The sequence below is a fragment of the Anas platyrhynchos genome, chromosome 6 (assembly GCF_047663525.1).
Source record: "Anas platyrhynchos isolate ZD024472 breed Pekin duck chromosome 6, IASCAAS_PekinDuck_T2T, whole genome shotgun sequence".
In the NCBI taxonomy this organism is placed as follows: Eukaryota; Metazoa; Chordata; class Aves; order Anseriformes; family Anatidae; genus Anas; species Anas platyrhynchos.
In genome coordinates this window covers 5,368,268-5,394,853 of record NC_092592.1, presented here as the reverse complement: position 1 = coordinate 5,394,853, position 26,586 = coordinate 5,368,268, and the positions used below count along the sequence as shown (strand labels likewise).

The window sequence follows — 26,586 nt, the reverse complement described above, 5'->3', positions numbered from 1 at the left end:
GTAGTGCCGGAGCTGTGAAGAGGGGGGGAAGCAGTCTGTTTGTTTGACTTGGAATGAGATACAGGGCGTTTGTAACCACAATGGGAAGTTATAAGCAGAAACTGGCAATGAAATCCGAGTCAAGTGCTTTGCTTGGGAAAATTGACAGCACTTAAACCCTTTTTATACAATAGCTTGTTTTTATAATGCTGTAACTCTCTCCCTGTTTCATGCTTCTGTTGCTAGGAAGTTCATTGTATTTGTCACAATGTTTTTTAATGTGAAGGAATATTTTTAAATAATTCAGTTCTGGGCTACAGAAATATGTTAATTCTCTTTATTGGAGCAATAAAACAGTTTTATATAACTTTCTAATGTTACTCATTCTAAATATGCTCTGGAATTCATCCAAACCTGTCTGTGTTCATCCAGACCTGTCTTGGCCAGTTTATTCTTCTGATTTTGTTTTGATTTGTTCTGTTTTTGTTTTCTTTTTGTTTTGTTTTGTTTTTTTTTTTTTTTCCTCCCCTGCTGGCCACTTACCTAGAGCATTATTAGAGAAGGCCATTTACTGGGAGATGTTCTGCTGGGCACTGGGTTTGGATGCTGGCTCTCTGCTGACTCTTGCGATTAAACATCAGTTTTAATAAGCAGAACTTCTCCCATAGGGTCACTTCTCCAAAGTACTGTAAAGCACAAGGCTGAAGCAGGAAGAGTAAAAAAATAAAATAAAATAATTTTATGCAAATTACAGCTTAATAAAGCAAATGCAAGATTCTTGCTTGGGAGGCTGTGCATACATGATTATCAAATTAATGTACATTTGTATGTTTTAATGTTAATGGGATTAAGCTTGCTTGTTTAACAGGCATGGTCCCATAACAGTTCAACATTGTATATGCCCTATATGCATCCAAAGCTATGGAATAGTTTGTAATTACCTTTGTGAAGGCTGGTTGACTAATGCATGTACCAAATCTTTGTTTTTTTCAGATCTGCCTTGAGTGAAGTGTAACAAAAAATGCTACAGCGGTTTTGTCTCTGGAAGTGGTTAGCTGTAGGGATTGCACTTGCTACTGTCTTAGCGGGTTCCTTGGCCCAGAACGATGAAGGTAAGGCTTTTGCTGTGGGAGGGAGGGGATGATTCCTTTCTTATTTATTGAAAGAGTTACCTTACCTTGCTTTACTTGTAAACGGACAGTTACAGCACTGGGAACAGTGGTTTCAAATAATTCTTAATTTTTAATTCTTAAAAACAATACTTAAAAAAAAAATAAAGTGATGTTATAGGAAAGAGCATGAGCTATTGGTGCCACATCTGTTAAATTTAATTAAAAATACCAGAAATCTGTTCCTCCAGTTAATTGTAGTAACACAGAATTACAGATGGAGGTACCTTGGTCCATCTTCTGTTTCAAAATCTGCAGATTGGTACCTTTTGGTTACAGTTGCTTTAGAGGAAGGGAAAGATACTTGTCCACAGTTATATATGAAGCTATTGTTCATTAATGGTAATGTGCCTGTAATGCATAGTGGCTTCCTGACTTAGAAAGGCTGTGAAGCCTGTACCTCAGCAGTTATTGATCTGTTGATAATGCTGCCTGATGGGATCATGTGGTAGGAGAGAAGCCCTGCGGCTTCTTTGCTCTGTTTTAAGAGTCATCTGGAGTAATGAAAATTACATCAGTGACAGATAGCAATGGCAGCAGAAACTCAGCTGATTAGATTTTTGGTTTTCAAATTTCCGTGCACTGTTTTGACTTTTTATCTGCTGCTTCTGTTTAACATTTGCAGTGATTTCATGAAAACTTGCTGATAAAACTTTCCTTTCTGTTACCAAAGTGGGGAAGACGTGAAAATACAGAGTATTGTAAACAGGTCTAACTCTTGTGGACAACTTAGAGCTAACAATCTGTCTACTCCAGCTGTCCACCTCTTTGAAGGCAGAACGCAGACACCATCAGGGTTTTTACGGGCTTCCCTTTAATGCATTAACTTAGATTCTTGAAATGTGGTGTTTTGTGTTTAATGCAGTGTTTCAGATGGATTTGTAGTGATCCCTGCTAGGGTGGCCACGTAATGATTTTCTTCCTGCCTTTTTTTTTTTTTTATATGTTTTGGCTTGTGCCATTGAATTTAGCACATAACCCAACCTGTTTTTTATCACTCACAAGTTCTCTTGTTATACAGCCTGAACAGAGGGGGCCTTGATTTTCAGTGAATATCAGTTTGAATATAGCCAAGAGTACTGTTCCTTCACTGGGGGAAAGGTTCAGAAATGCCATTGCTTGAGGAATATGTAGCTGAACCACTTGTGATGCAAACTCAATAATTAATTATTTTTTTTTACTGTATTCAGGGAAGTGAATTTAGCTACAAGTGTTCCTGTTATCTTTGTTCTCTGTATAAATGCCATAATGATATAATAGAGGAAAAAATACATGGAACTTAATTTAAGCCAGGGTAGGATATTGGTTATTCAACAAATATCATATAGCTAATTAGACAATGTATTTTAAAAAATCTTTTGAAATGTATTTCTTGAAGCTAAAAAGAAAGCTATGTTCCATACTTAACTCATTGCAGGAAAGTACTTTGGCATGACTTGTACCATACCAGTAGAGTTGCTTTAATTTACAATGTCACAATTTCTAATCTAACATATAGCAGATATGACAGATGCACTCTTTTAGCAATTGCAATATAAAAATAGCATAATTATTTTAACAGCACAACAATCATGAATACAAACAGGAAAATCAATTATGGCATAAATCATAACTTATTTCTTTGCACCGAGCATGCAAATGATCTGTTTTCATGGTTGTAGCAGTACATATTTGATTAGTTGCACGCCCATGTTACTGCATTTTGCTCCATTAGCCATCAGTTTCTGTATTTTGGATGTTGTTGCTTGATGTCCTGAGCTATCAAATCTTTTCCTAGCCGTAGCAATTGACAATGTTACAAATTAACCTTAAAAATGTTATACCGGCCTGCCTTGGAAATATTTAGATGTCTTTCTTGCTACACTTCGAAGAGAGCTTTCCAAGACTCTTGTTTGTTCACTTGGCTCGGTGCCATTGTCTTGTTCCTGCCTTGACTTTATTCATGGTTAGCTGGCAGTGCCTGCGTAATCTTTTGGTTCAGGTAACATGTTTCCATCTCTGGTGTTCCTACTCTTCAGCCAAAGGATCGTTAGACAGCAATAATTCCCTGCTTCGGGTTCTGCTCACTAACCTACATGTAAACAAACGTGTTTCCGAAAGCTGCCCTTGCACCTGGGTTCTCCTTCCTCTCCTGATCCTGGAAGTCCTGCTGCGTCCTCCTTTTGGCTGAAATGCCTCTCCCAAGTGTGCTGGCTGGCATTTGTGTTCGGTGGCCAAGTGGCCTCCTGCCAGCCCCTTGCTCTGCCAGTTGTGCTTTGCTATTGGAGTTGCTTCCCCTACTGAAGCATATTTTATGTGTTGAGATAGCAGGCAGGTCCATGGTGACGTTATTTTTTTGTTGATGAAATGCAAATATTTTAAATCTGCTGTAGTCCCCTTATATTAAAAACAAACACCAAAATATATTAAAGGAAAAATGTTCTTGTTAGTTACCATGTTTGTCTCAGTGTATGATTGGAAAATGCATTTTTTTCTCCCGTGGATTTCATTGTCTGTGTTGTATTGCTCAGCTGTATGGTATGCCAGAATAGATGTAAGACTGGGTGAATGGGTACTGTGGTGGATATTTTTTCCTTTTAAAGAAAGAAATGTGGTTTTCTGTTTCTGCTGCCTCTAGTTTGCTCTTTTCCAAGCAGGAGAAATGCTGCATATTTGTGTGTTGCAATGCAGTATATGTGTGTGTGTTATGTGTATATATACACACACACACATTTACAAAAGATGCATTTTATTTATCTTATATGTTATATTATTATATTATTTATTATATATAATATATATAATGTAAAATGTATCTTTTTCTTTAGGTAATACATATGGGTAAGTAAAAGTAGAAATGTCAGTTATAGCCTTGCAATATGTAAAATTAGGCCAGCTACAGTGGCTTTTATGTTGTTGTTGGTTTTTTTTTAGTGATGCTCTGATAAATTCCAAGTCAAACTCTCAGGCTAAAAGAAGCAATGAGGAGGAAGGTGAAAGCCTAGGAAGCTCTTTTTTTTCTTAGGCATAGTGTATTTGACTAGACCAATTGGTCAAAAAAGATTTTGACCAATCTTTTGGTCAGCGCAGAAGGCTGCTGAATTTAAACACTGTGTGCACTCTGTTGCCACAAACCAATGCAGCAGAAAAATTGACAATTAGCAGACTTTTGCTAATCTTTAGTGGTTTAGTCTTAATGTATACCTGTCATAAAGGGCACAGCTGTGAACTGGGGGGGGGCTTTCAGTAATTGTTATCCCATCCTATTTTTTATTTACTTATTTGGCTTATTTACTTCCCAAAATATCAACATTTGAATTCCCCTTGCATTTGGTATTGATCCAATACTTACATTTCAATATTTGTTAAGATAGGAAGGATCTGTTTTGATTTTTTTTAAACATTTTTTTTCAAAAGTACGGGTGGACTTGAACTTTACACCAAAGCAGTATGATGTCATGTTCTAATAAGCTTCCAGTTACAGCTTTTTTGCTTTATTTTGACTGCTATAATCTCCTGTTCAGGAGATGCGCCATTGACGGCTGCTCTGTGGCAAATGTGACGGTCACTGACAGCTCAATGGTTTTTGTTCACTTCTAATCTGCTAGCAGGATCTTCGAGTATGAGACTCTCTAGCAGGAAAGCCTCTGCAGAGCAAAGATGACATTCTTGGGAAACTTGGAGACATGTATTGTTAGCATTTTTGCTGCAGTCCAAATTAACATGTAGATGGAGGGGAAAAAATTACCATTTCGGTTTGGATATAAGGTAGTATGTATTGCTTTTTTTCCTTAAGCCAACAAAGACCCTTGAAGGGCTGTATCAATGTTTCCTCCTCTATACTTCTATCTGTAGAAGTATAGGCTTGTCTGGAGCAAAGTACACAGTAGGGAGAAATCAAGGAAATAACTGACTTGCTTGAGGACTGTTCACTAGCTATCAAAAACATCACCCTGGTGTTTGATAAGAGCACAGCTGAGCGCTGCAGTCGGGTTGTGTTGAACACAGAGCAGCTTCAGAAACGTGGTGGTTGCTGAATACTTTCCCTTGGATGCAAAAGGATGCAAAACTGACCGCGTGGGCAGCCACCTGCACTAGCAGAATGCCAGGTGAGCCTGCCTGGCTGTGCTGAAGTTGTTGGAGAATCATCTCCTGCTGCGCTTGAAAAGTGAAGTTGGTTAAATGAACGACTTCATTAAACTCTTGCTTTTATTAAACTCTTAATGCTGCCAGAAATCCAGTTGTTTGTGGAAATTTACTCTGCAAATATGTAAATAATTCAGAGTTTCAGGACGCAGAGTAGGGATGCAGATTTTCTCACTAAGTAATATTTAAAAACATTTTAAAATGTGAACGGATTCATGCAGTTACTCACGTAATTGCATATATTATCTTGGTTGAGCAAACTAAACAGTGCTCCTAGTCCTACTGCGTCAGACTGTACTTAGCTAGCCAGGGTCCTGGGGTGCTCCTGCTCTTCTATCTCCTTGCTTTGTGCTCCTGAATTCTTTTGCACATCAAACCAAAACCCCACTTGAAAAGTTGGAGTTGCTGGGTGGATTTTCCACTGGTTCAGTAAGCTGGGCTGTCCCACCTGCAGCTGTACAACGGCTGGGTCTGCAGCAGCTAGAGGGTGGTGGCAGTCCATTAGTCCTTGGTGCTGGCAGCTGAAATTAAATAATAAGGCTAATAAGAAGATTTTGTTAACTATGTGTTTCACTTCATAAGGGAAAACTTATTTTTTTTAATTTTTTTTTTTTTTTCCCTCTCAGGATATAAGGAACAGCCTTACCTATGTAAATTGTCTTTATCATTACCCTGGATTGGAGGTTACATTTTAAATACGGATTTTCCTTTGAAAAGCACAACTGCGTGATTCACTTTGTCACCAGGACTGGGCAGACACAAGTTCTTTCAGCTGTTTTTGTGCTGCACAGGACCCATCTATTAGTTACTGTCTTTAATTTAGCCTAACATGGTCTTTGCTACAAAAATTTGAGTAACTAAAGGGCCTCACAAATCACTTTAAGAGGCTACTTTAAAAATCAAATGGTTTCAGAACCTGCTGTACGACTGTCAGGCAGGAAATTAACTCCAGAAAATGCATGTTCGAATACACGCAGCCCATTTATCATTTCCGGAGCCCTGTGCTGTACACGTGCAGTGGAGGAGGAGGAATGCAAACAGGTGCTTGCCTAAGGGCCGCCTTTGCTCCTCAGAACAGAAGTCATTTGTTTGCTTGCTTTATGAAAAGGAAATGCTTTTGGTTGAGAGCTCTGGTGCCAGGCTCTGCAGTGGTCCTAAAGGGAAGGGAGCTGCTGTTGGTGTCTTCGAAGAGGAGCTCAGCCATTAGTTACTCTGAGGAGTTCTTCAAAACACGTCTGATGGGGCATCCTGGCGTGCCACCAGCAGGGCTTTGAGTCAGCAGAAGACCTATTTCTCTTTGGTAAGAGGCAAGTTAGATTTCTGAAATAAATGTATGAGGAGCAAGCTTCATCTTCCTAGCCTTTAAGGCCCGTGTGCTGAATGAGGCACGAAGCAATCTTTTGGGAAAAGAGATCCCAGATCCCGGCTTAGGACATGCCAGCCTCTCTTTGCTCAAGCCTTTCTCTTTGTCCCACGAGATATTGTGTGTCAGACTCCTGTTGTATTGCCTGGAACATATAATTGCAGGCATGGTCTGCGAGGCTGCCACAACTTGACTGACCTGAACGTGAGCACTGACCAGTGCTCTCCTCCAAGGGATGCTGTGAGGCTCGGATCGGGGAGGGCAGGCCTGGGGAAGGGTAAGCAAGCCCTTGTGGAAGGGCACTGGCACAGCTGGCATCCCCTCTGTGACAGTGACTTGGTCTTCAGGATTTTCTTAGAGTAGATAACTCCAATGATACTGGGCCGAGTAGATAACTCCAATGATACTGGGCCGAGCTCTTAAAATCGGGGACAGTTGTGTCTGTCTGCATTTCTCTGTTGGTTTGTGGCCATAGAGCACGCATATTGAGCAGAGCCAACTCCCGTACTGGTCCTTCTTGTGATCTAGTGGTTAATTTGGGGGAGCCATGATGAGCGGGGATACATCTGTTTAAATTTATTTGATAAATTAGTATTCTGATATATAAACAGAATCAGAGTAAGGAAAGTCAGGTTCTCGAGAACATTATGATATGTGATTTCCATCTCGTGTCCAGATTTCACAGAACAAATTTACCAATTCCACTGAAACTAATCCCTTATATCTAAGTGAGGCAGTGCACTGAGACTGTAAATAAGACACTGCTTTCTTGGATGTGGTAGATTTCACCCTAATTTGGGGGATGAGGCAGGATTTGTGTGTATTGCTGAGTACAGAAGATTATAAAGTAAATGCTCAGTGAATTTATTCTGTAGTAAAGCTCTTCGGTCATGAATATTCAGACCTTAATTGTAAATGTGCATGCATTAAAATGTAAAGTTTGCATAAACTTGGAAATTTGGGCCTCTGTCTTCTAATTATCACAAAGACACCTAAGGCAGCCACCTTGGCTGCCATAACTCTACTGACATCTTTTTCTCTGGGCTTGAATTATCTGCAAAGGTTCCCCCTCTGCACCCATGCACACTCTTAATGTCACTCCCAACAGAAGCCATTTGCTGTAGGTGAGACCCTGCCAGTTTAATTACTGAAAATATTATTTCAAGAAACTGTACTTTTTGCAGAGCTCCCTGTGTTCCTACATTTTTCTTTGCAACTTAAGCTCCATCTGCACTCAAGGAGTAAATCCTTCTCTCTCATACCTGCCGAATCGATGCACCTCCTCCAACTGGATCAGCAAGGCCTGCGTGTTTCATCTTATTCCAGTTTTCTCTTAAACATAACCACATTTGCAGTTCAGTTGGCCAGTAGGTCTTGTAATTAGACAGTTCATGCTGATTGAACGCGCTTGCTTATATAGGAAACCCTTAATAAGAACAAGTGCAAATATTTTAATTCATCTGTTTAGTGAAATTAGTTTGTAGGGAATGAGACTTTGAAGTTTTTAGAGCAATAACTAAATTAACAAGCAACAACTGGCCTGACTTTCAAGAAAAAAAGTTGAGTTATACTACAAATAAGAGGAATTAAAATGTGGTTCCATCCCTTATTGGCCTGTTATTCTTTCTCGTGGGTAGGCACCATTTACATTGCCTAATTGATTTTTATTGGAAATAATGATGACGACTTTTTGTTTGTATTTTTTATTGTATTTGTAGCAACAGTTTTGGAACGGCGAATCCCAGGGTGTGCCGTGTTAGCATGGGAGGTTGGTAGTGTCCTTCATAGTAAGATCATTTTCAGACTAACCCATCCTGAAAATAGTAAGGCAAAGCAGTAGGTCTGGGGAGGAGTCTGAGCTGGTAGGTAGGAGACTCCAAAGCTGCAGCTCTCTATTGCAGACTTCATTTCAGGCACACGACATGTGAGGAATGGGGCCAGGTATGAGAATCCAGACTCTCTGAATTTAATATGTTCTTCATCTGTTTAAAGGTGAAGAGGCCAGAGCAAGGTGGGGAGGGAAAAAAACACCTCTTTGTTCCTCCCTCTTTCTCCAGACTTTGTCTTCTTCCTTCTTCAACGTTCTGGTGCATGTTCTCTTGTGAGCACAGTCCTCCCTAAATACCCTTTTTTGTGCATTAGTATCTCAGATCTGTGGGATTCCCCGTCCTGCCCCTCAGCTTTATTGCTAGCTTGGTAAGCTGCAGATTCCTTCTGCTCCTAAGCATCACTTGTCCCTGCCTGTCATATTACTTTCCAACCTCTCGTCCTATTTTTCCTCATCTCATTCAGGAGAGCAATAAGAATTATTTTCTGAACGTTTATATGAGACTGTCACATGCTGACAAATAAACCGTGATTGAAACTGCCTCCCTCTTGTTACTATGCTTCAATTTAATCCCTTTTTGACAAGATGTATCTGTTTTAAACAAAGCACAGGGACTTCTGCCTGATCAAAACTTGATTTTATTATACTCAAATTTTCATAAAACAAGAGCTGAGTCACAATGATACCAGTGTGTTTTAGAATTCACAAGTTATGTGCATTACAAAGTACAGATCTGGCTTTGCATCACTTCAAAAACCTAGTTTGGGTACAATATCCACTGCCCTACCCCAGCTGGGTTATCTCATACTACGGACAGAATGGAAAATTTTTTACAAGCAGCCTCACTATAAATAATGCCATTTAAATGCTTACCATTACGTGTCTTGATAGTTAAGTCTTAAAACCGCTTAAAAATTAAAGTTAAATAAACCATCCCTAACTGGTATTTTTAGAAATCCAGTGGTTGTTCTAGACCAAGTAATACATGAAGATAGTCAGAGACTTGTGTTTTACTTGGTTTGCTTCCTTGGTATGTGCATTTTGTGCATTTAATCACTGACAATTACACTTTTTTAACCTGTTTGTTACTCAAATTGCATTGGGAGTGGAGATCATGTGCACGTGTTCTGCTTTCTTCTCCAATGAGGCTGATTTTTTCAAGGCAGTGTTCACCGTGAGAGCTTCAGAACAGGGAATGGAGGTGGCAACTCTTTTGGAAGTTTTCCCTGTCTTTGCTGGGGATGTGACCGGATGGCCTCCTGATGCCTTGATAACTAACTACCCCACCTACAGCCTGGTGCTGAACGAGAGAAATGCTGTAGGACCACAGCTGGGTTCACTTAGACTTAGGTTTGTGTCTTTATCTCTGTTAAATACTGAAGTCCTTCACCTGGTTGATGGCTGGTTGAGCATCTCACCTGCTTTGTGCCAAACTGCTGATTTTAAAGACCTCTGTGTAAAGAGCCACAACAAGGATGGATTTTCAAGAGGGTGGAGTGGGACACCCCCCCCACTCCCCAATTATTTCTAAAATAGGCTTGAACTTGCCACTAATTTGCAGAAGATCTACTGCCCTCAGATCTCTGCAGTTCTGCTGTTTGTTTCTTGGCTAAAGCGCTGCACTAGCCTCAAAGAAAAATGAGCTACAATCTTTGGCACAGGTCAGCAGGGGAGCACTTTCGCTTCAGTTCAATTAGCTCCTGCATCAGAAATGGCACTTCCAGCTGTATCAGTAACAGGGATAATTCCCCGTTTTATTACGTGGCAGGGAGGGACATCTGACTGAGCGGTGGGTTACTGCAAGGACACTTCCAATTACAGTAGCAATAAATAGGAAGTTTTAATTACCATAGGAGAAGATCAGTAGTACTGTTACTATTTTTTTTTCTGAAAAAATGAGGTGTGAAGTCTTTCTCCAGAGGAGATCTTGACTTTGTTGTTGATTACTTGGTAAGTAAGGATGGACTTGTATTGAGGAAGGCTTGTAATAGTTCGTGCTTTCCAGCATTTCTGAAGAAGGCCTGAAACTTCTGCAGGGCCTGAGACAGCAGATCTGCTGTGGTGTCTGCAGGGCAGTGTGTTTGGGCAGTAATTGTAAAGAATGAGCTCTCACAGCTCATCCTCATGCATGCGTTTTACAGGAATCATTTTCAGATTAGGGGATTGGTAGTGTTCATCTGTTGTCTATCATTTAACGTAGTGTTTTTTTCTGACTAAAGCTCACGTAAGCTCAGTCAATTGCTGGGGATTTATAAGGAATTGCTGGGGAGGAAATATCTGGGATTTTGAAGTTTTAAAACAAAAACAAACGCATGAAACACAAAGGAACATTTCCCCCCCCCTCCCCCCCCTTTTTTTTTCCCCATTAATATTACCATTGTTTTTGAAGAGACTGCTGTTTGTAATTGTGTGTCCTGCAGTGTCAGGCAGATATATACTTTCCCAATGGGTAAGACTTCACATATTTAATATGAATTTAGTAATAGATCAAAGAGAAAGGACTCAGAAAGCCTTCTGTCTTGAGGAATTTTGTCTGTATGTATTCACACCTGTGCACAAATAGGTGTGAATATCCTCTCCTAGCTGTTCCAGGGAATAGCTGTTGAAAGACATGAAAGGTTTTGTATATGGCAAAAGAAAAATTTGGGGGAAAACTGAAGAAAGCAGTAATGGATTTTAAAAAGTCTGTGTGTTGTGCTATTGCTGTGAGGCTGTTAGCCTACACTGCCATGTCGGTTTTCTGTTGTGCCTTCAGTAGGGATAAGAGTTATTGCTTCTCGTTTTGGAAACATCCAAATGTGATTCCTATCCAGCGTATTGCAAACTGCTTTAAAAGCTCAGAACAGGTTCTGTGTATGCTGTATTTGTGTTGCTGGAGATACAAGCTGTGGTGGTGTGCTTCTTTTGTCACCAGCTGGACAATTTGGACTGGTCGTGTTTCATGAGAAATAGCTGGGATTTATTTATTTATTTATTTATTTATTTATTGCTTTTATCCATATTGTGTTTTGAAAGAAGATCAGGGGAAGAAAGTAAATCGGTGAGCTATTTTTCTGCCACACAGTATGTCTGATAATGACACCCAATGACGGTGCAGTTGATGCGTTTAATTTTTATGAGTTAACGGTGATATTATTCTCTCCCACTGTCTTTCATAGAAACTATGTTTTACTCATATTTGCCAATAATTCTTCACTCATCAGTCTTTTTTTCATAAAATCACTGGGAGTCTGCAGTGTGAATTAATCAAAAGTTTAATGTTTTTTTGGGATAATCGCTAGCATTTAGGTAAAGTTAAGTGATACCTTTCCCATGTTTCTGGCAGTGCTCTGTGTTTGGTTATCTAGCAATAACAGGGACAAGCTGGTGGGAGGCAGGGGGCTCCAGGTAAGTCTCAGACAGGGGAGCAAGCCCGTCTGCAGCGAAGTCAGTGCCACTTCTCAGGAGGCAGAGACAGACAAAGCTCACTGTGGCTGATGTTCGTCACGGTGCAATTTTGCAGTTCAGAATGAGGTTTGTACCACTACTGTTAGCTGCAGTTCTGGTGTTGTGTCTCATGGCTTCTAGACATGAAAATGGAAAAAATCATGGCATGAACTTGAAGATGCTTCAAGTTCTTTTTCAAAATCGTACTCGTATGCTAAGTGGCTTTTTGACCCAGAATGTTTAAGCTGTTTTGTTCAGTGTGCAAAGTTACAGATGCACAACTTGGAAACTTCAGCTCCCTTTCTCCAGTGCCTTTTTTTCATTCCAAATTTTCCTTTGTATTTTTATATTGCAAAATTCATTGGAAAAGAAAAATCTGGGCACTGTTCTTTGCTAGCTTTACAACAATTTAGAATTCTTATAAAGCATTTTATGCTATGTGAAAAAATGAAGAAATATTTATCAGTGCACACCATGTATTTTCTGATAGGAAGCCCATCATTTGTGATGATTCCATTCTGAGAAGCATTTTAAGGGTTATCTGAGCCTTCCCCCCCACCACCCCTGTTTGGCAACAGTGTAGGAGTGAGGAAAGAAAAAAACTTCTTTTTTTAAAAAAAAAAATATTGCCAAGTTGTATTATGGTCTGATACAAGTACTAGCTCATTTGGTAAGGATTGTTTTCTACATTAGAGGGGAAGGTTTGAAGGTTTTCTTGCGTGTAGGTACATCTTGTGAGCCATCTGTTCCGGTGACCCTTTGCTTTTTTTTTTCTGTGGCTTTGAGAGAAGAAAAATGCATTTGTGTATCACTTGTACCTGAGTATGCCATCTAACTGATATTTCATAACAGATGCAACTGTAGCAAATTTTACAGCCTTAACTGTCTTTCAGTAGCAGACATTAATCAGACAAGGATGGGTTGTTTTATGGCCTTGAATTGTCTTTATTGTTTATAGCTTCTTCACTAAAATGCCATGCTCTGTTTCTTACCAGAAGTTCACAAAGTATGTTTGTCCTTAGGAAATCAATTTTATGTTCAGTTAAATTGGGCATCTGCAAATCCCGTTAAGCATAGTGGTACAGTACAAGAAGAGGGTTTCATTTTGCAGAAGTAGGGTTAGTAGCAGTAGTTATTTGCACATTTTCTATAACCAAGTGGCTACTGTTTGCCTGTCTGGATAACCGCGTGGTATCTTCAGCAAGAATCGGACTGCGTCTACACGTGCAGAGTACCTTGGGAGCACTGGAGAGGTTTTGTTCCGAAGTACTTTCTGGATGAACAGATCCTCCTTCTGGGTTGCATTAGTTACAGTTTACAGCATGAAGGTAAAGACAAGCCTAAAGCAATCTGTTCTGTAGTGCTGTTAGATTACAAGCTGTTAACGCCAAAATTTTTATTGTCTTCGAGTGGGGAAAAAAAAAAAAAAAAGATTTAAAAGTGGAAAGTTACTAGGAATTTAGAAAAAAATGGGAAATACTGTCACTGATATCACAAGAAGATCGTGGATCCTACAAACCCCGAGAAATAGCAGCCTGCTTCTCTTCTGGTCAGCCGTAACTGCTCTTCCAGATCTGTCTGGCAGCGTCTCAGAGGCACAACTCCGTGTCCGTTCCTCAAGTCTCAAGTGCACAACCTGCAGGAAAGCAATATTATTTTTCATTTAATGAGCTTGAGCACATGAGCAATTAAGACGACATAATTGAATGAAGCTAATCAGGAAGACACAGAAGCTTGCCTCCGGGATGCTGCTCAAGTCAATTGCTCCTCATATCTCCAGTTTTATCTGCTCGGTTAATAACACCAATGGGTAGAGTGGCACGGGCTGGTGATTTCACAGCTCCAGGGGAATCGCGGTTTTGTTTTGTTTTCAGGACTTGGTCCTTTGCTGCTGCTAAAGAGGTAGTGATTAACAGGTGATGAGAGTCTCTGCTGGCTAATGACAGCCTGGGTGCTCAAAGAAACTGTGATGGAGGCTGCTGCACTTTATTTCTCTTCGAATTGCTCAGGACACAAACCACCAAGGAAGCCAGAGGCTTGCAGGCACGGTCCCCACACAGTTCTGTAGAATCACTGAATCTCTTGTCTGGCAATTAAAATAGTTAGGAGCACACTGCCAAGGCAAGACAAGCAGAGTGAATGGCTTCAAATGATCAACTGTTTTCTTAGTTATACAGTAATAGACTTGCAATGAAGCAGATTCTTAATCCCCTTTTCCTCCCTATTAAATCATTTGCTAGTTAACATAAAAAATCATACTTTGTAATAAAGCACACAGCTGTGTTCAGCTGTTTTTCTAACAGCCCTTGTGGGTACAACCTTTCTATAATCAAGTACGAGAGGTATGAGAAAATGTCTTATCTGCTTGTTCTTCCAGTACAATCAATGGCTTGGGATTTATTTTCAATTGTGCATCTAGCTAATACAAAATTAATCAAGCTCTCTGTTACAGTCAGCCTGGGTAAGGAGTAGAAGCTGAGTGCTTCAGTGTCGCTGTGCTGATACTCTATCAGCGTCTGCTTGCTAGATAAAATCAAAAAAAAAAAAAAAAAAGGGGTGTGTGTGTGCTCAAATGGGCTGGGGATAGTTGAAATAGTCAAATAGTCTTTGGCACTACTGGATGCTAAGAATGCATTCGAAACCTACAGAAATATCTGTGCAGTCGCTGTATCATCTTCAGGGTTCTCTTCAGTGCTGTCTCTTAGGTTGGAAACCTCACAGGAAGAATTTGAAAGCTCCCTGTATCCTTATATTTCCAGCTGTAGCAATGAAGCTGAGTCCAGCTTGAGGGCATCATTTCTGTCCTTCTGCTTATGGGCCTCTATGTAGTCTGTTTTTGAATTATTATTATATTTCTTCAATTTAAGAAAAAAAAAATGCTCTCTTTTCTGCCCTTCCTTGCTGATGTAAAACTTGCCTGAATACACACCTAGGTTGGACTGACTTAACAAGTCCGCCTACTAATACTTGTCCTTTTTGGTAAAATGCCATTTAAAAATCTATGTGTATGTATTTATTTGGAGAGGAAGGAGGAATTGGTGATGGGATGATGCTGATACCCCTTTAGCACCTCTGTTTTTTCACGGGGTCTCAAACACTGAGAAGAATGTACGAGAATATCAATTTTTGTTTCTGCTATCAAATATCTTCTTGGAGTTTTTATTTCAAATGTTGATAGTCTTTGCAGTGAGTTGAATTTCTGCATTTTATGTTGTTGCCTGTACTCATTATTAGCATCAGTAGTAGTTGATTTGTTAACGGTTATTTCTTTGGTATTTGGCATCTCAGGAAGCACAAATGTACCAGCATTGTGTTTGTTTTAGTGAAAGGTAATGTTTTCCAATCTCCTCACCTCTCCCAGAGGGTAGTGGAAGATAGAGATTTTGATGGTAATTGGTATGTCCTATAAGATGTTTCTTTTTTAAAAATATTTTCTAGGTAGGTAAAAATTCAGAAGTAAATATTTTGAGGGCTTGGAGTCACATTGCAAGTGATATGAAATGTCTTTTCCAATATAGCAGAAATATCCTGACTCTGTTTTCTTGCATGTTAGCTGTTGTTTGATGATAAAGGTTTCAGACAGCCCATATACCATGCTTTGACTTTATTCTCACTGGCATTATTAGAAAACAAAAAGTCATACCTTCTGAAGTGCATGAGTTTTGGGAAGAACTCTTTCAGAGCTCACAGATGCCGTGTGTTGGTGTTGTGGGTGCTGTCTCTTGGGGGTGGGCTTACGCAGGCTTTTAGTCTCATCCCATTACTCTTTTGTTGCTGCTCTTCTACAGCAAAGAGGCCTAAAGCCTTAAATTCATTAAAATAAACTTGACGGTAGTTCAAAGACAAAACAAGATTTGTCGTCTTATGCCAAAGTATGAGGAAAATCTTGCAAAAGGAAGAGATGCTATAGAAAAATTCTTTCAGCTCAGAACGTAGCTCATAGGTAGATGCTTCATGTAAGAGGTTTCAGTTATACCTTCGTGGGTTTTGTATAATAATAATAAAAAAAGCTGTTTCTAAAACACATTTTGAAGAGAGCATCAGCTTTTCACAACATTTGTATCCTCTCCACCCTGCATTTTTCAGACAAATTATGTTTTGACCTGGGAAATGTGTTGTGAATTCACCTGAAAGTATAAATAACAACCTGCAGGACTGGGGGGACAAGCTGTGTAAGAAAAAGGTACAATTACCATTGTATATGGAAAAAAGTTTAATTATAAATTAAGATTGCATCGGTTTCTGCTTAAGAAAATTGGTATCAAAAGTGTGCATCTAACCAGAAGAAAAACAAATAATATTTTGTAGCTATTCAACGTGAAAGTCCTTATTGCTTTTGCAATTAACTCAGGATCAGGCTGTTTAGACACAGGCTGGAACTGGTGTGCAGGAAGACGTTCAGGCTTAAATTACTGAAATCCTTTGCACCATAATTTATTAAACATACTTCAAAGGACGACTCCTTCTGTGAAGCCTTATTACTTGGCATTTTTCATAGATGAGGAACATGCGAGTGGACAGGACTGTCAGTCAGATGGCAGGTAGGAGTTGCATGATGTCTTAAAGATGCCTCTGCCTTTTTTCAGTACAGGGCCTTCTGTCTGCAACTTTGGAGCCTGCTTTTGGCTCTCAGCTCTGTACCTTTCCATCGAAGGTGGGAGGTGGTGTTTTCCAGATTGTTGGCTAACAGCATTTAGCACAGGTGAACGCATTTCAGCATTGTCTGTGCAAAGTATGGTAACTTCATGAAGCCACAGGGACTTGATTACAAGTAAAAAGTTGATTTGCACGCTGTTTCCTGCATTTTCTCAGTACACATACTTGGAAATATGCTTAAAAAACCTTCAGGCTTCATCCTTTTTTGTGGCCTGTAGATTTCCTTTGTCGCTAATGTTAGATAGAGCATCTCCTATTTGCGTTAACTGAAGCTTTCTGGTTTGGGGACCAAAGCACAGTGTCTGTCTTCAAGACAGTGTTCACTACAATTAAATCATCGTTTAGTTGAGGCATACCCTCTCGAAATGTGAGAACCTCCAGGTCAGTCATACAGACAGTTGTTTGCAGGCAAGGTTTAGGGTTTGCTCTGGCATGAGCAAGGTGATTTGTGCCACACCTGGGATGTGAGTGGGACTGAGCTGCTGCAATACTCGGGGCAGCAATATTCCAGCTCAGCAAGGGGGAGGTGGCTGATGAGCAGCAAAGCCAGCTGCTTGTTAGGATACACAAGGGCTCTGGAAAAACTTGGCTTTTGTATTTTGCTGTAAAGGATGTGGATGCTGATATTTACAGTGTCTGAGGTGAAGCTGTCTTCTTCTCCTTAAATCTTTAAAATACAAAGGGAGCTTGAGATTTTCCATCAGTACAGGTTTTTCTAGAGTATTTTATAACACATTGCTTTTTAATGAGCATTTCTGAGACCATGATCTCATAATAATACAAGTCAGTGGTATTCACAGATGGCAATACTCAAACAAATTTTCATCATCTTTAAAAATGAGAGTATTCCTGTGTGTATAGAAACATTTCACTTTTTTTTTTTTTCTTCTGAATTTCTCTTTAATCTTCCTATTCACGCTTCTTTCCTTTGTCCCAGCTCATCCCACCAAGTTCTGTGGAAGATACAAACTTGAGATTTCTGTGTCTGTTGTGTACAAAAAGAGTACTGCACTGAAAGGGGGAGAAACTGCTCAGGGAAAGATGAGAAACCTGAAAACCCAACATGATTTCTGTGGTGATGACCTTGATACTAAGCCTGAAGTCTAAAAGTCACAAAGAAACCATTTAGGAAAACGGGACAGCTGGGTGCTCTTAGCTCACGTGTAGGCAGAGTCTAGCTGTCCCCTCTCCCATGTTTCAGTTTATTAAATGCTTTTCCTATTTTACTTGCACATAAAGAAGTTTAATTGACAGTACAGGCTTCCACCTGCTTTTTCTGATTTGCTCGTACTAGTATTTTGTCTGCTTTTATACAGTAGCGAAGGCTGATGCAGCTTTAAAACTTGCTTGTGGTATCTGGATTCAGTTTAATCTAAATAGTAAATATTTTTTCACTCTCCTGTATGAGATTGTCTTAAATGTATCGGTGGTAATAGGGAAAATAGAATTTCAGAAATACTGAAAACAGTGAAATTTTAGTGCTAGCCATGGTTAAAAGCAGACTGAGTCAACTTTTAAAATTTTAGCATGTCTGAAGATGTTACAGCTTTTCTTGATTCATCCAGTGCATTTTCATGGTCTTAAAAATTACTTTTGGTTAATAGCAGTTTTAGGCGCTGCTTGGCATAGCATCGTGGTTTTTGTGTTTTACAGGGTTTGGGGGCACAAGTATGATTTTTAAAAGGCTCTGTCAACTCCAAAACTGCTTATAAAATTGAAGTTGTTTCAGTCTGAAAGAATATTGCTCAAAAGATCGATGGTACTGCATTTTTGTAAAGCAGTAAAAATAAAATACCAATACATAGCACTTGCAGGGCAATTTTCACGAATAAACCCTTTATAGGTATTATATCTGTATGAAAATGTTTGAAGAATGGAGAAATAAAGCTTCCAAATAAATCAGCTGTTGGGGATGCATAGTCTGTATGAGAACATGTTTTTTGAGGCTATGTGAACAAGAATTTAGAATAATACTCGGATTTACGTCCCTTTTTTGTGTTTTATTATCTGTCAGCATTGCCTTTTCTTCTGTTAAAAAAAAAACAAACAAACCCAAATGAGTCTACAGTCAGACTTGAGCATTTGGACCGTCTTTCACCTGAGTATCTGAATCTGAGCTCTGAATTTTACAGTAGTGCTTAGCTGAGCCATTCATTTGCAGCCTGAATCAAAGCACAGAAATTCAGTGTAATTTTTAGAAGTATCGCAAATGCGTTTGAATCAAACTCAAGTTTGCTGTCGTTCCTTCCCAGTTCCAACAATTAGAGATGTCTATCAGGAAGAGCTCAAAATAGTCTGTGAAAGCCCTTCTTATGCTATTTTCAATACAGAGCAATTGCAGCACAAGCCTGCTAATGTAAAGGTTATGCCAAGCTTATCCTAAATTGCACAGCTGTACTTCTGAATTCAGCAACACAGGAAACAAGACAGGACATTTTCTCCTTAAATTGGGTTGCTTAGTTACTCGGATAGCTTAAATGTATGGCTCTATGTAGCTCTTTATTAGCGGCCGTGTTCTGTAAATCGAGGTGTTTAGAGAGACCCTTTCATGGCTTTTTCCTGTGAGCGTTCCCTGCTGAAAGAGCAGTGGAAGTGCAAACCGTGGAGGTGTAAGTATGAGGTTTTTCAACGGGCTGTTTGCTTAGTGAGCAATTTGGGGATTGCTGAGAATAAAGTATATCTGTAAGCAGAATGCATGGTTCAGAAGGTTTAACTGTGAGGTGTTGTGACCTCAGCCAGTGCAACAGACTGAGAATTTCATTTCTTTTATTTCCTGTATCTCTGATGTAAGAAAACAAAAGACAGAGAACACACCATGACTTTCCCCGCACGTCACAACCCCTCAGAGCTCTGCTGGGGATTTCTGCAAAGCCCACAGGCTTGGGGTTTCAGGGTATTCGCTGATACTCTGGTTTGTGAATACCCCGAAACCCTAAGCCATCTCCAGCCACCTCAGTAGGTCCCAACCAGCTCTGTTCTGGCAAGGTTTTAATGAATTCATTAGTGCAGTGTTTTAGCTTTCTTCCACAGTACATCTTTTGTATGGCACGTGCATGAGCTCCCTGTAATTTTCAGTCAGCGATCAGGCAGATACCACATACCCAGCTTTTTATTAATTTTAAATTAATTTATTAATTTATTAATCTCATTAGTTTGTTTAATATGGCTGTAGTATTGACACTGATTCAGGCTTGAGGACTGGACTTCAGTGGGTTCTAGCTGTACATCTCTTCAAGGTTTTAAGTGCCTAGAAGTCAGAATAAATACAACTAAAGACTTTGCATCCTTTGACATTTTCAAAAACTCTTCACCACCCCTCTATTTTCTTTCTCAACATGGATGGAGCGATCAGAACAGGAGAAAGCATGCTTGAAATCAAGACTGCTGCGTGACGTTTGCTGCTGTCGCTGAACTGAGGGGTGCTGCTGAATGCTGAGGGTTTTCTTTGGCTTTAGGATCACAGCATGTTTTGGGGTGTGAGTGGTAGTGACTAGGTTCAAAGTAAGCTTGCTCGAATATGTTGCAGATGCTAAGGACTTGTGTGGATTCAGAAAGTTTGGGCAAATACACACACACACACACAAAAAAAAAACAAACAAAAAAAACAATCTGATCAGAGGTAATGATTCCAAAATGTTTTCCACGTGGATTAAATGTACATGCTAATTATTGGCGAACCGTTCAGTTTAATGTTCCAGACAACATCTGTGCAGCAGAAGTGCCTGAAAGCTGAGCACGCAGTAATTGCACGGTGAGATTTTGTGGCTTGGGTAAAAGGCCCAGGCAAGTATCCGGATGGATGTTGGAAAGTAATAGAGCCTTCTACTGCCTCTGATGGCATTTAGAGCCTGGTCTCTTGTTCCAGTAACAAAGAATGAAAATACTGTCTTCTGTTCTGCCACCAAACGGAATGATTTCCTTCCACAGTTACTGAGTAGAACTTCACTAAATAAGGTCTTTCAAATCAGGCTGCAAATCTGCTAGGACTGAGTCAGTCTTCTGAGATTGTCTGTGGTTGTATGTCCTGTGACTGTTTTTTATATATTAAAAAAAAAATATCTAGTTACATCTGAATATTTGAAAGCAAAATTGAATACAGAATAAAATAATGTGGAGTGCTAATTGGGTATTTTTGAAACAGCTGGAGGAAGAGTCGGTGATTAGCAAATTGAAGTGGATGTTTTTCCAGCTTTAATTTCAGGAGCGCCTGGGAGGAGATGAGTTATCTCGGGGAATAACATCCCCGGGAAGGCTCGGGCTGGTTGCTCATCCGAGGCCAGTGCTGCTCTCCCTGCAGGCTGCTCCCTCGGGGCAGGGAGGCTCCCCTGGCCTTGAGACTGCCTTGGTGAAGTTCTCCTTGAGTTTTGGGGTATTCAGATGGGGAGTGGAAGGGGTGGCTCTCCAGTGGCAGAGGATGGGATTATTTGGATTGCCCCCTTGTTCTCTTTGACCTTGCTGAGCATCTTACCTAGAGCTATGATTGAAGGATTCCTCTGAGCCATCTCATTAAAAATAATTAGAAATTAAAATAATGAAAATGAGCTATCAGAAACCAAACAGATCTAAGCCACGTAACTGTTCCATGAAGCGTATGTTAAATGGATTTTGAGTTCGCTCCCAAGGAGGCAGGCACTTTATTTGTCTGCCTTTGCCTTGATCATGTAATGGTAAAGCAAAAACACTGGTTAGAGGGAGCAATGAAGTTAATGACAGGAACAGAAATGCTTTCCTGCAGGCTTTCAGGGAAGCCTTCCTAGCTTGTTGTTTCCCTTGCCTGATGGCTACTGCCTTTTCTGTGATGAGCCTGGGTGGGAGGACCCTGCTGCATCACGAGTACGTTCACCAGCACTGCTGCTTAAACAAGAAATGCGATTATATTGGGACAACCGGAGGTAGGGAAGCTCATTTAGAATACGGCCTTTTCTGCTGTTTTTAAGTGGGCTCAATTCAGCATGATTTGACTTCCGTGACCACTCCATTATGCCCAGGAATTTCAAGGACAAGTGGCTTCTTGTCGAGAGCGGAGAACAAATACTCGGAGGGCAAGCAGACGGTGCTTCAGCATCGTACTTGTGCAGGTGCTTCTGGCGGAGTGGAGGTGCCTCAAGAAACAGCCTCTGCCTGTATGGGGCTGATGGGCAAGGGCCTCCTGTGGAAGAAACCCCACAATGGAGAGAAACTCTTCTGTCTCAGCTATTAAAATAGACTTATAAACATTTTTTTGTTGTTAGCTAGGTAAGCATCAGTTTTACGTTATAATCATCTGTAACATGAATCAGAAGAGTTGGAAACGTCTCAGTTTTATATGCAGGCCCCTAATCAAAAATCAGGCACTTCAAAACAAAGCAGACAACAACAACAAGGAACAGAAAAAAGTGGTGTGTAAACATTTCCTTTGTAAGTCGTTTTTTTCTACTGTCTCTGTGGGAAGGGTGTTCCAGGGTCTGCTATGCTGACACCCCGTGTCAGAGTTGCTGCACTTGCACAGAGCCAAGGACTTCTGCCCTCGGGGAGCAGCAGGGGCAGAGGGGACACAGCCAGGATGGTTGGCCCAGGCTTCAGCCCAAAGACATTTGTTGTGTACCCGGTATTTTCCACAAGGCCCTGCTGATGCATGGTGATAAAACACAGTATCTGAGCTTGCTGACCGTGTTTGGCAAGAAAATAAACATACCTAACAAGTATTTAGAACGTGGGACCCGTCTTTAAAGGCTGAAGTTGAATTTGTCTGCTTTGGAATTGGAAATTTATGTAACACTGCAATTTTAGATTTATCTGTGGAGTGTATGCTGATGAATGCGAAACTAAGCAAGTCTAAGGCGTTATTAGGCTCTGTCTTTGGAAGAAGCGGAGGGGTGACAGACATCCTAAAATGCAGTCTGGTATTTGGTTAGTGCTGGTGTGGCTGAAATAACATAAAATGATCATCTGTAAACTGTTATCTGTGCAACAAAGCCACATTTGTTGAGATTTTTTTTTATTGGTGCCATCACTGTGATCCTCAGCTAGAATTTCTTCTATGCATCCTGTTTTTTTTCCTTCCCCAGCTGTAGAATTAGTTTTTGCTATTACTCTAATCTGTTCTTTTGATTGAAATTCATCTCATGACAAATGTAATTGCTTCACCTGCCCACACTTGCAGTAATTCCTCTGCAAATCACCAAGCTCCACTGTACAGTGTACCTTTTCTCTGAGATTTTTTAAAATCCAGATTTCAGCGCCGAGTATTCATTTTAATCAAAGCAATTATGTGGTGTGTTAACAATTCTGAAAATCCTGATGCGTTTGGTGGAACGCCAATCCCATGAAAAGGCTGCTGTAGCACGACTGATCTGTAATTTCAATACTTCGCTTAGTTGAGAATTCAGCCCAAGGCTGGGGGGGTTGTGAACCCTGATCTGGGTGACATTTTCACAGAGGCACCCAGCGAGGAGAAAACACCAGTGCAGAAATAGAGACAATGGGGAAAAAGCTCATTTGGTTTTACAAAAAGCCACGATCACTCTTTTGGTAAGGAATATGTAATATTCGGGGTTAAAAATTGTCTCTGCTGTGGATTTCTTTGTGGTTATGTGTGCAGTGATCGCTGTTGGGTGACAAATGGCAGACCCTTCCCGAAAACAGCCTTGGTATGTTTGTACTGGGGGGCTTTTAGCACTAACAGAGTTTGTTGAAGGGTTGTTCTGTTAGCCAAACCGTAAAGTTCTTGAAAATTATGACAACAACAGCAAAAATCTCTAGAAAAGGCTGGGGTTGTATCAGTTATGGTCCTGTTATTTTTATAGCATCCAGCGAAAAGAATAAAAGCAGGAAAAATTCTGTGTTTCATGTGGATATGCAAATGGTACTTATCTTTGCACAAATGTGCTCCTAGCAATGAAAGCTATAATGACACGGAAGGTGAATTTTGTTGAGGTGCTCCGTCTCCTCTGTTAATGCCTAAAAAAATAAGAACCACAAACAAATACGTAACTTTTATGTATAAAGCTGGAGCACATAAGAATAAAAAGAGAGCACTTGCTCAGTGAACAAATGAACGTGGATTTCTTAGGATAGCAAATGAAGCAGTGCATGAAACCATCGGTGGTGTCACAGCTGAACGGCTGGGAGTGTGCGCGCTTCGCAAAAAGGTTTGCCTCTGTGCCTTTTGGAAAACCCAAGTAACGGTGATTACATGGTGACGGTGTTATCGCTGGTAGTAATTCAGGTGGTGTTCAGGCTGCTCATAAATATTACGAGTCTCAAAGACGCATGCTGTCAGTCGTGGTGCCCTCGCTGTTGAGAAGTTTGGTCTTGCAGCTGCGCTCGTCAGCTGAATAGCAAACCTGTCGGTGCAAGAAATCATCGTGCCGTGGGGATGCCCTTCAGGGGCCTCACCTGAAGAGACATCTGGAGAAATGCTGCACTGTTTTCATCCTCCTTCGTAGGTTCGGTCTGTGTCGGGACAGTTGCAGTCTGTAATTAGCAGCTGTGCAATTCTGTTGAAGTCAATGAGTGTGTCATTTTTCCTGCGGGCTGGGAAATTGTGTTTTACCTTGCCTTGCTGCTGCATTTAATTTACAGATGATTTTCTTTTGGGATATTGTGTAAAGTGTTTAGACCTCCCAAAAAATCCAGTGCTGCTTTCCCTGGGTCAGTACGAAGCACTGTGTAGCAGCCTTTGTGGCCCAGCTCCTGCGAGGACAAAGTTTTCTGTGCTGAAAGGGCGAGGAGAAATGTGTTCCCTTATAGTGCTGTTTTAGTGGTACTGTGAGGCCCTTTGAAAATGAGGAGCACCTCTTAATTAACATTTTTTTCCTGTTGGGGTTGAAGAGGTAATGTTTTTCTTCTGTTTAATATAGAAAATCAAACTGTTTGCAAAATCCACTTATTACAAGTAGTATACATGCTTTTGAATATTGTAGGACTACACCTATGCCTTTGCTAGCTCTGCATGTACTGCTTTGTCTTTGAAGCTATCGTTTCTGTAAAGCAACAAAATCTTACTTATTTTCTTTCATTATTCTGCTCTGCTTCCATTGATGCCTCTAAACTTTTGACTCCAGACTGGCAATATGAGGGTAAGATGGCACAATGAAACTTCCTGAACATTGCTTGTCTGTTCTTAATTTTTATTTTCCTTTGAATGCTCTTAAAATTCTGTTCACTTCCTTTAATTAAATCTTTTTGTTGCAATTAAATTCAAATTATGTTTGTTTCTGCTGTGAAGCTTTAATTATGATTTATATGTTTTAATTATTCCTTTGTTTTTGTTTTTGTTTTTTTTTCTTTTTTTTTTCTTTGGGATAAATTACTGTCCTATTATATCTGTCCTGAGAGACTCTGCTTCACTGTGTTCCCTGGTAGCATTTCCAGAGCAAGCTATGGACGTGTTCTAGTGTAGCCAGCAAACTGTGTTGTGGGTACGTGGCAAGAATTTGGTGCGTGTAGTCACGACATGGGAAGGAAAGCTCCCCTAAGAGAGAATGCAGCAAAGCATATTAAGCTTACACTGTTTAATTGTTAGTTTTAGATATGGATCAGCATCTGAGACTTTAAATCCTCCGTCATCAGATTCTCCTTTGCTTTAAAAAGTTTATTTGAATAATGGATAAGTTAAGAGGTCAGATCTTGATCCATCACACTTCAGTGATACTTGTCTTCAGTATGCTGAATATGCTGACTTGTTTTGAAAAACAAACAACCCACAAAACAAACAAACAAACAAAAACCCAAGGACCTTTCTCTGGGATCAGAAATAACTTCTTTTTTTATCTTTATAGATTGCAAATTGGCCAGAACAGGTCCTCCAGCCACAATAGTTCCTATCGATGAAGAGAGTCGTAACGGTGAGTGCACCTCTGTTCTCTGGGATCCCCTTTGGGTTCCCCACGGTCGCTGGTGAGGGTGTGGAGGCTCCCAGCTACTTTTCTGAAGCCTGGGAAGAGCATTAATGTTGTTGTCTTCTGGGTTTCCCATGCAGCTTTTAGAAGGTTCCTTGTTTCGTTCAGTCTAAGCTTTGGTTAGTGGATGCATCTGAAGCAGCAGAACTTGTTTACCGGTATTCATGTAAGCTCTGAAAGAAAAATGAATTATAGTTACTTTATTAATTTGTCAAACCATACACTTCTTTAATTTGATCTTTGGTCTCGACATTCCCGTAATGCATCCCATAATGTGGTGATGTGTTTGCTCCCTGTTAGTGTCACATTGTACAGGTGGCCGTTACTCTTTGATATTACTTCTTCTCACTAATCTTTATTCATTTTTTTTCCATTATTTATTGTTTTTAATTTGGTTAGTTATGCACAGTTGAGTGTAGCATGTATGGTTATCCTTTGTCACGCGAGTGCAATTAAATGCTGAACCAAGTCTGGGTCATGCTGGTGAAACTTTTCTGCTGTTATCCCTGGGCAAACTGCTTGGTATTGGAGTTGCTTGCATTCCAACAGATAAAAATATGCTTTATTTTTTTTTTTTTCTTCTGGTAACAGAAATCAAGAAAAAATGATGTCAGTAGTGTTTAATGCACCTGTATGCTGAGTAACCCAGTTCGTACTGGAGAGGCTTTTAGCATCAGACTATCTTCTTCCTCTGTGCTGATTTTTCTTGCAGCCATCAGTCATGTCTGCTGAAACTAAGAAAGGGCCGTAGCAAAATGAAATTCTGCTGGTAATTGTGTCCATGTGCTGAGTGGGATTCTTGTTTTTCCTTTTTTCACATGTAATCTGAGTGCCATAAAAGTAATTTACATAGCACAATATGAATTTTAGTAGAAGCAATATCATGTTTGTGTCATGCTTATATAAAGTGGGAAAAAAAAGTCTTAGAGCATTTAGATGGCGTGTGATCACAACATATATGGTTGTTCTTACTGTTTAGCTGTAGAACCTGTGTGTCTGTAATTCAGTTTTAGTAAATTATGGTGGAAATAGATGCATATGCTACCTAAATAGTTCAGGGGTCAAGCAATCAATGTCTTTTTCATCTTTTTTTTTCCAGTTTTGCACTCTAGAAGTAGTCATGGGATTTGACGCTTGTGAAATAACTGTATCTGTGCC

At 40.1% G+C, this 26,586-nt stretch overlaps 1 protein-coding gene across 12 annotated transcripts in view; it reads left to right on the top strand.

The window, feature by feature from the left end:
- PCDH15 (protocadherin related 15) overlaps positions 1-26,586 on the top strand; it is an 805,380-nt gene that overhangs the window by 467,845 nt on the left and 310,949 nt on the right. For 7 of the 12 annotated variants that reach the window (XM_072040284.1, XM_072040283.1, XM_072040287.1 and 4 more), the window contains 3 exons: positions 973-1,091; positions 24,592-24,606; positions 25,309-25,374. In XM_072040284.1, the coding sequence (XP_071896385.1) occupies positions 1,001-1,091; positions 24,592-24,606; positions 25,309-25,374 (172 nt within the window). In that variant the 5' untranslated portion in view covers positions 973-1,000. The remainder of the gene's footprint in view (positions 1-972; positions 1,092-24,591; positions 24,607-25,308; positions 25,375-26,586) is intronic. The other 5 variants (XM_072040299.1, XM_072040297.1, XM_072040289.1 and 2 more) reach the window with 1 other exon arrangement.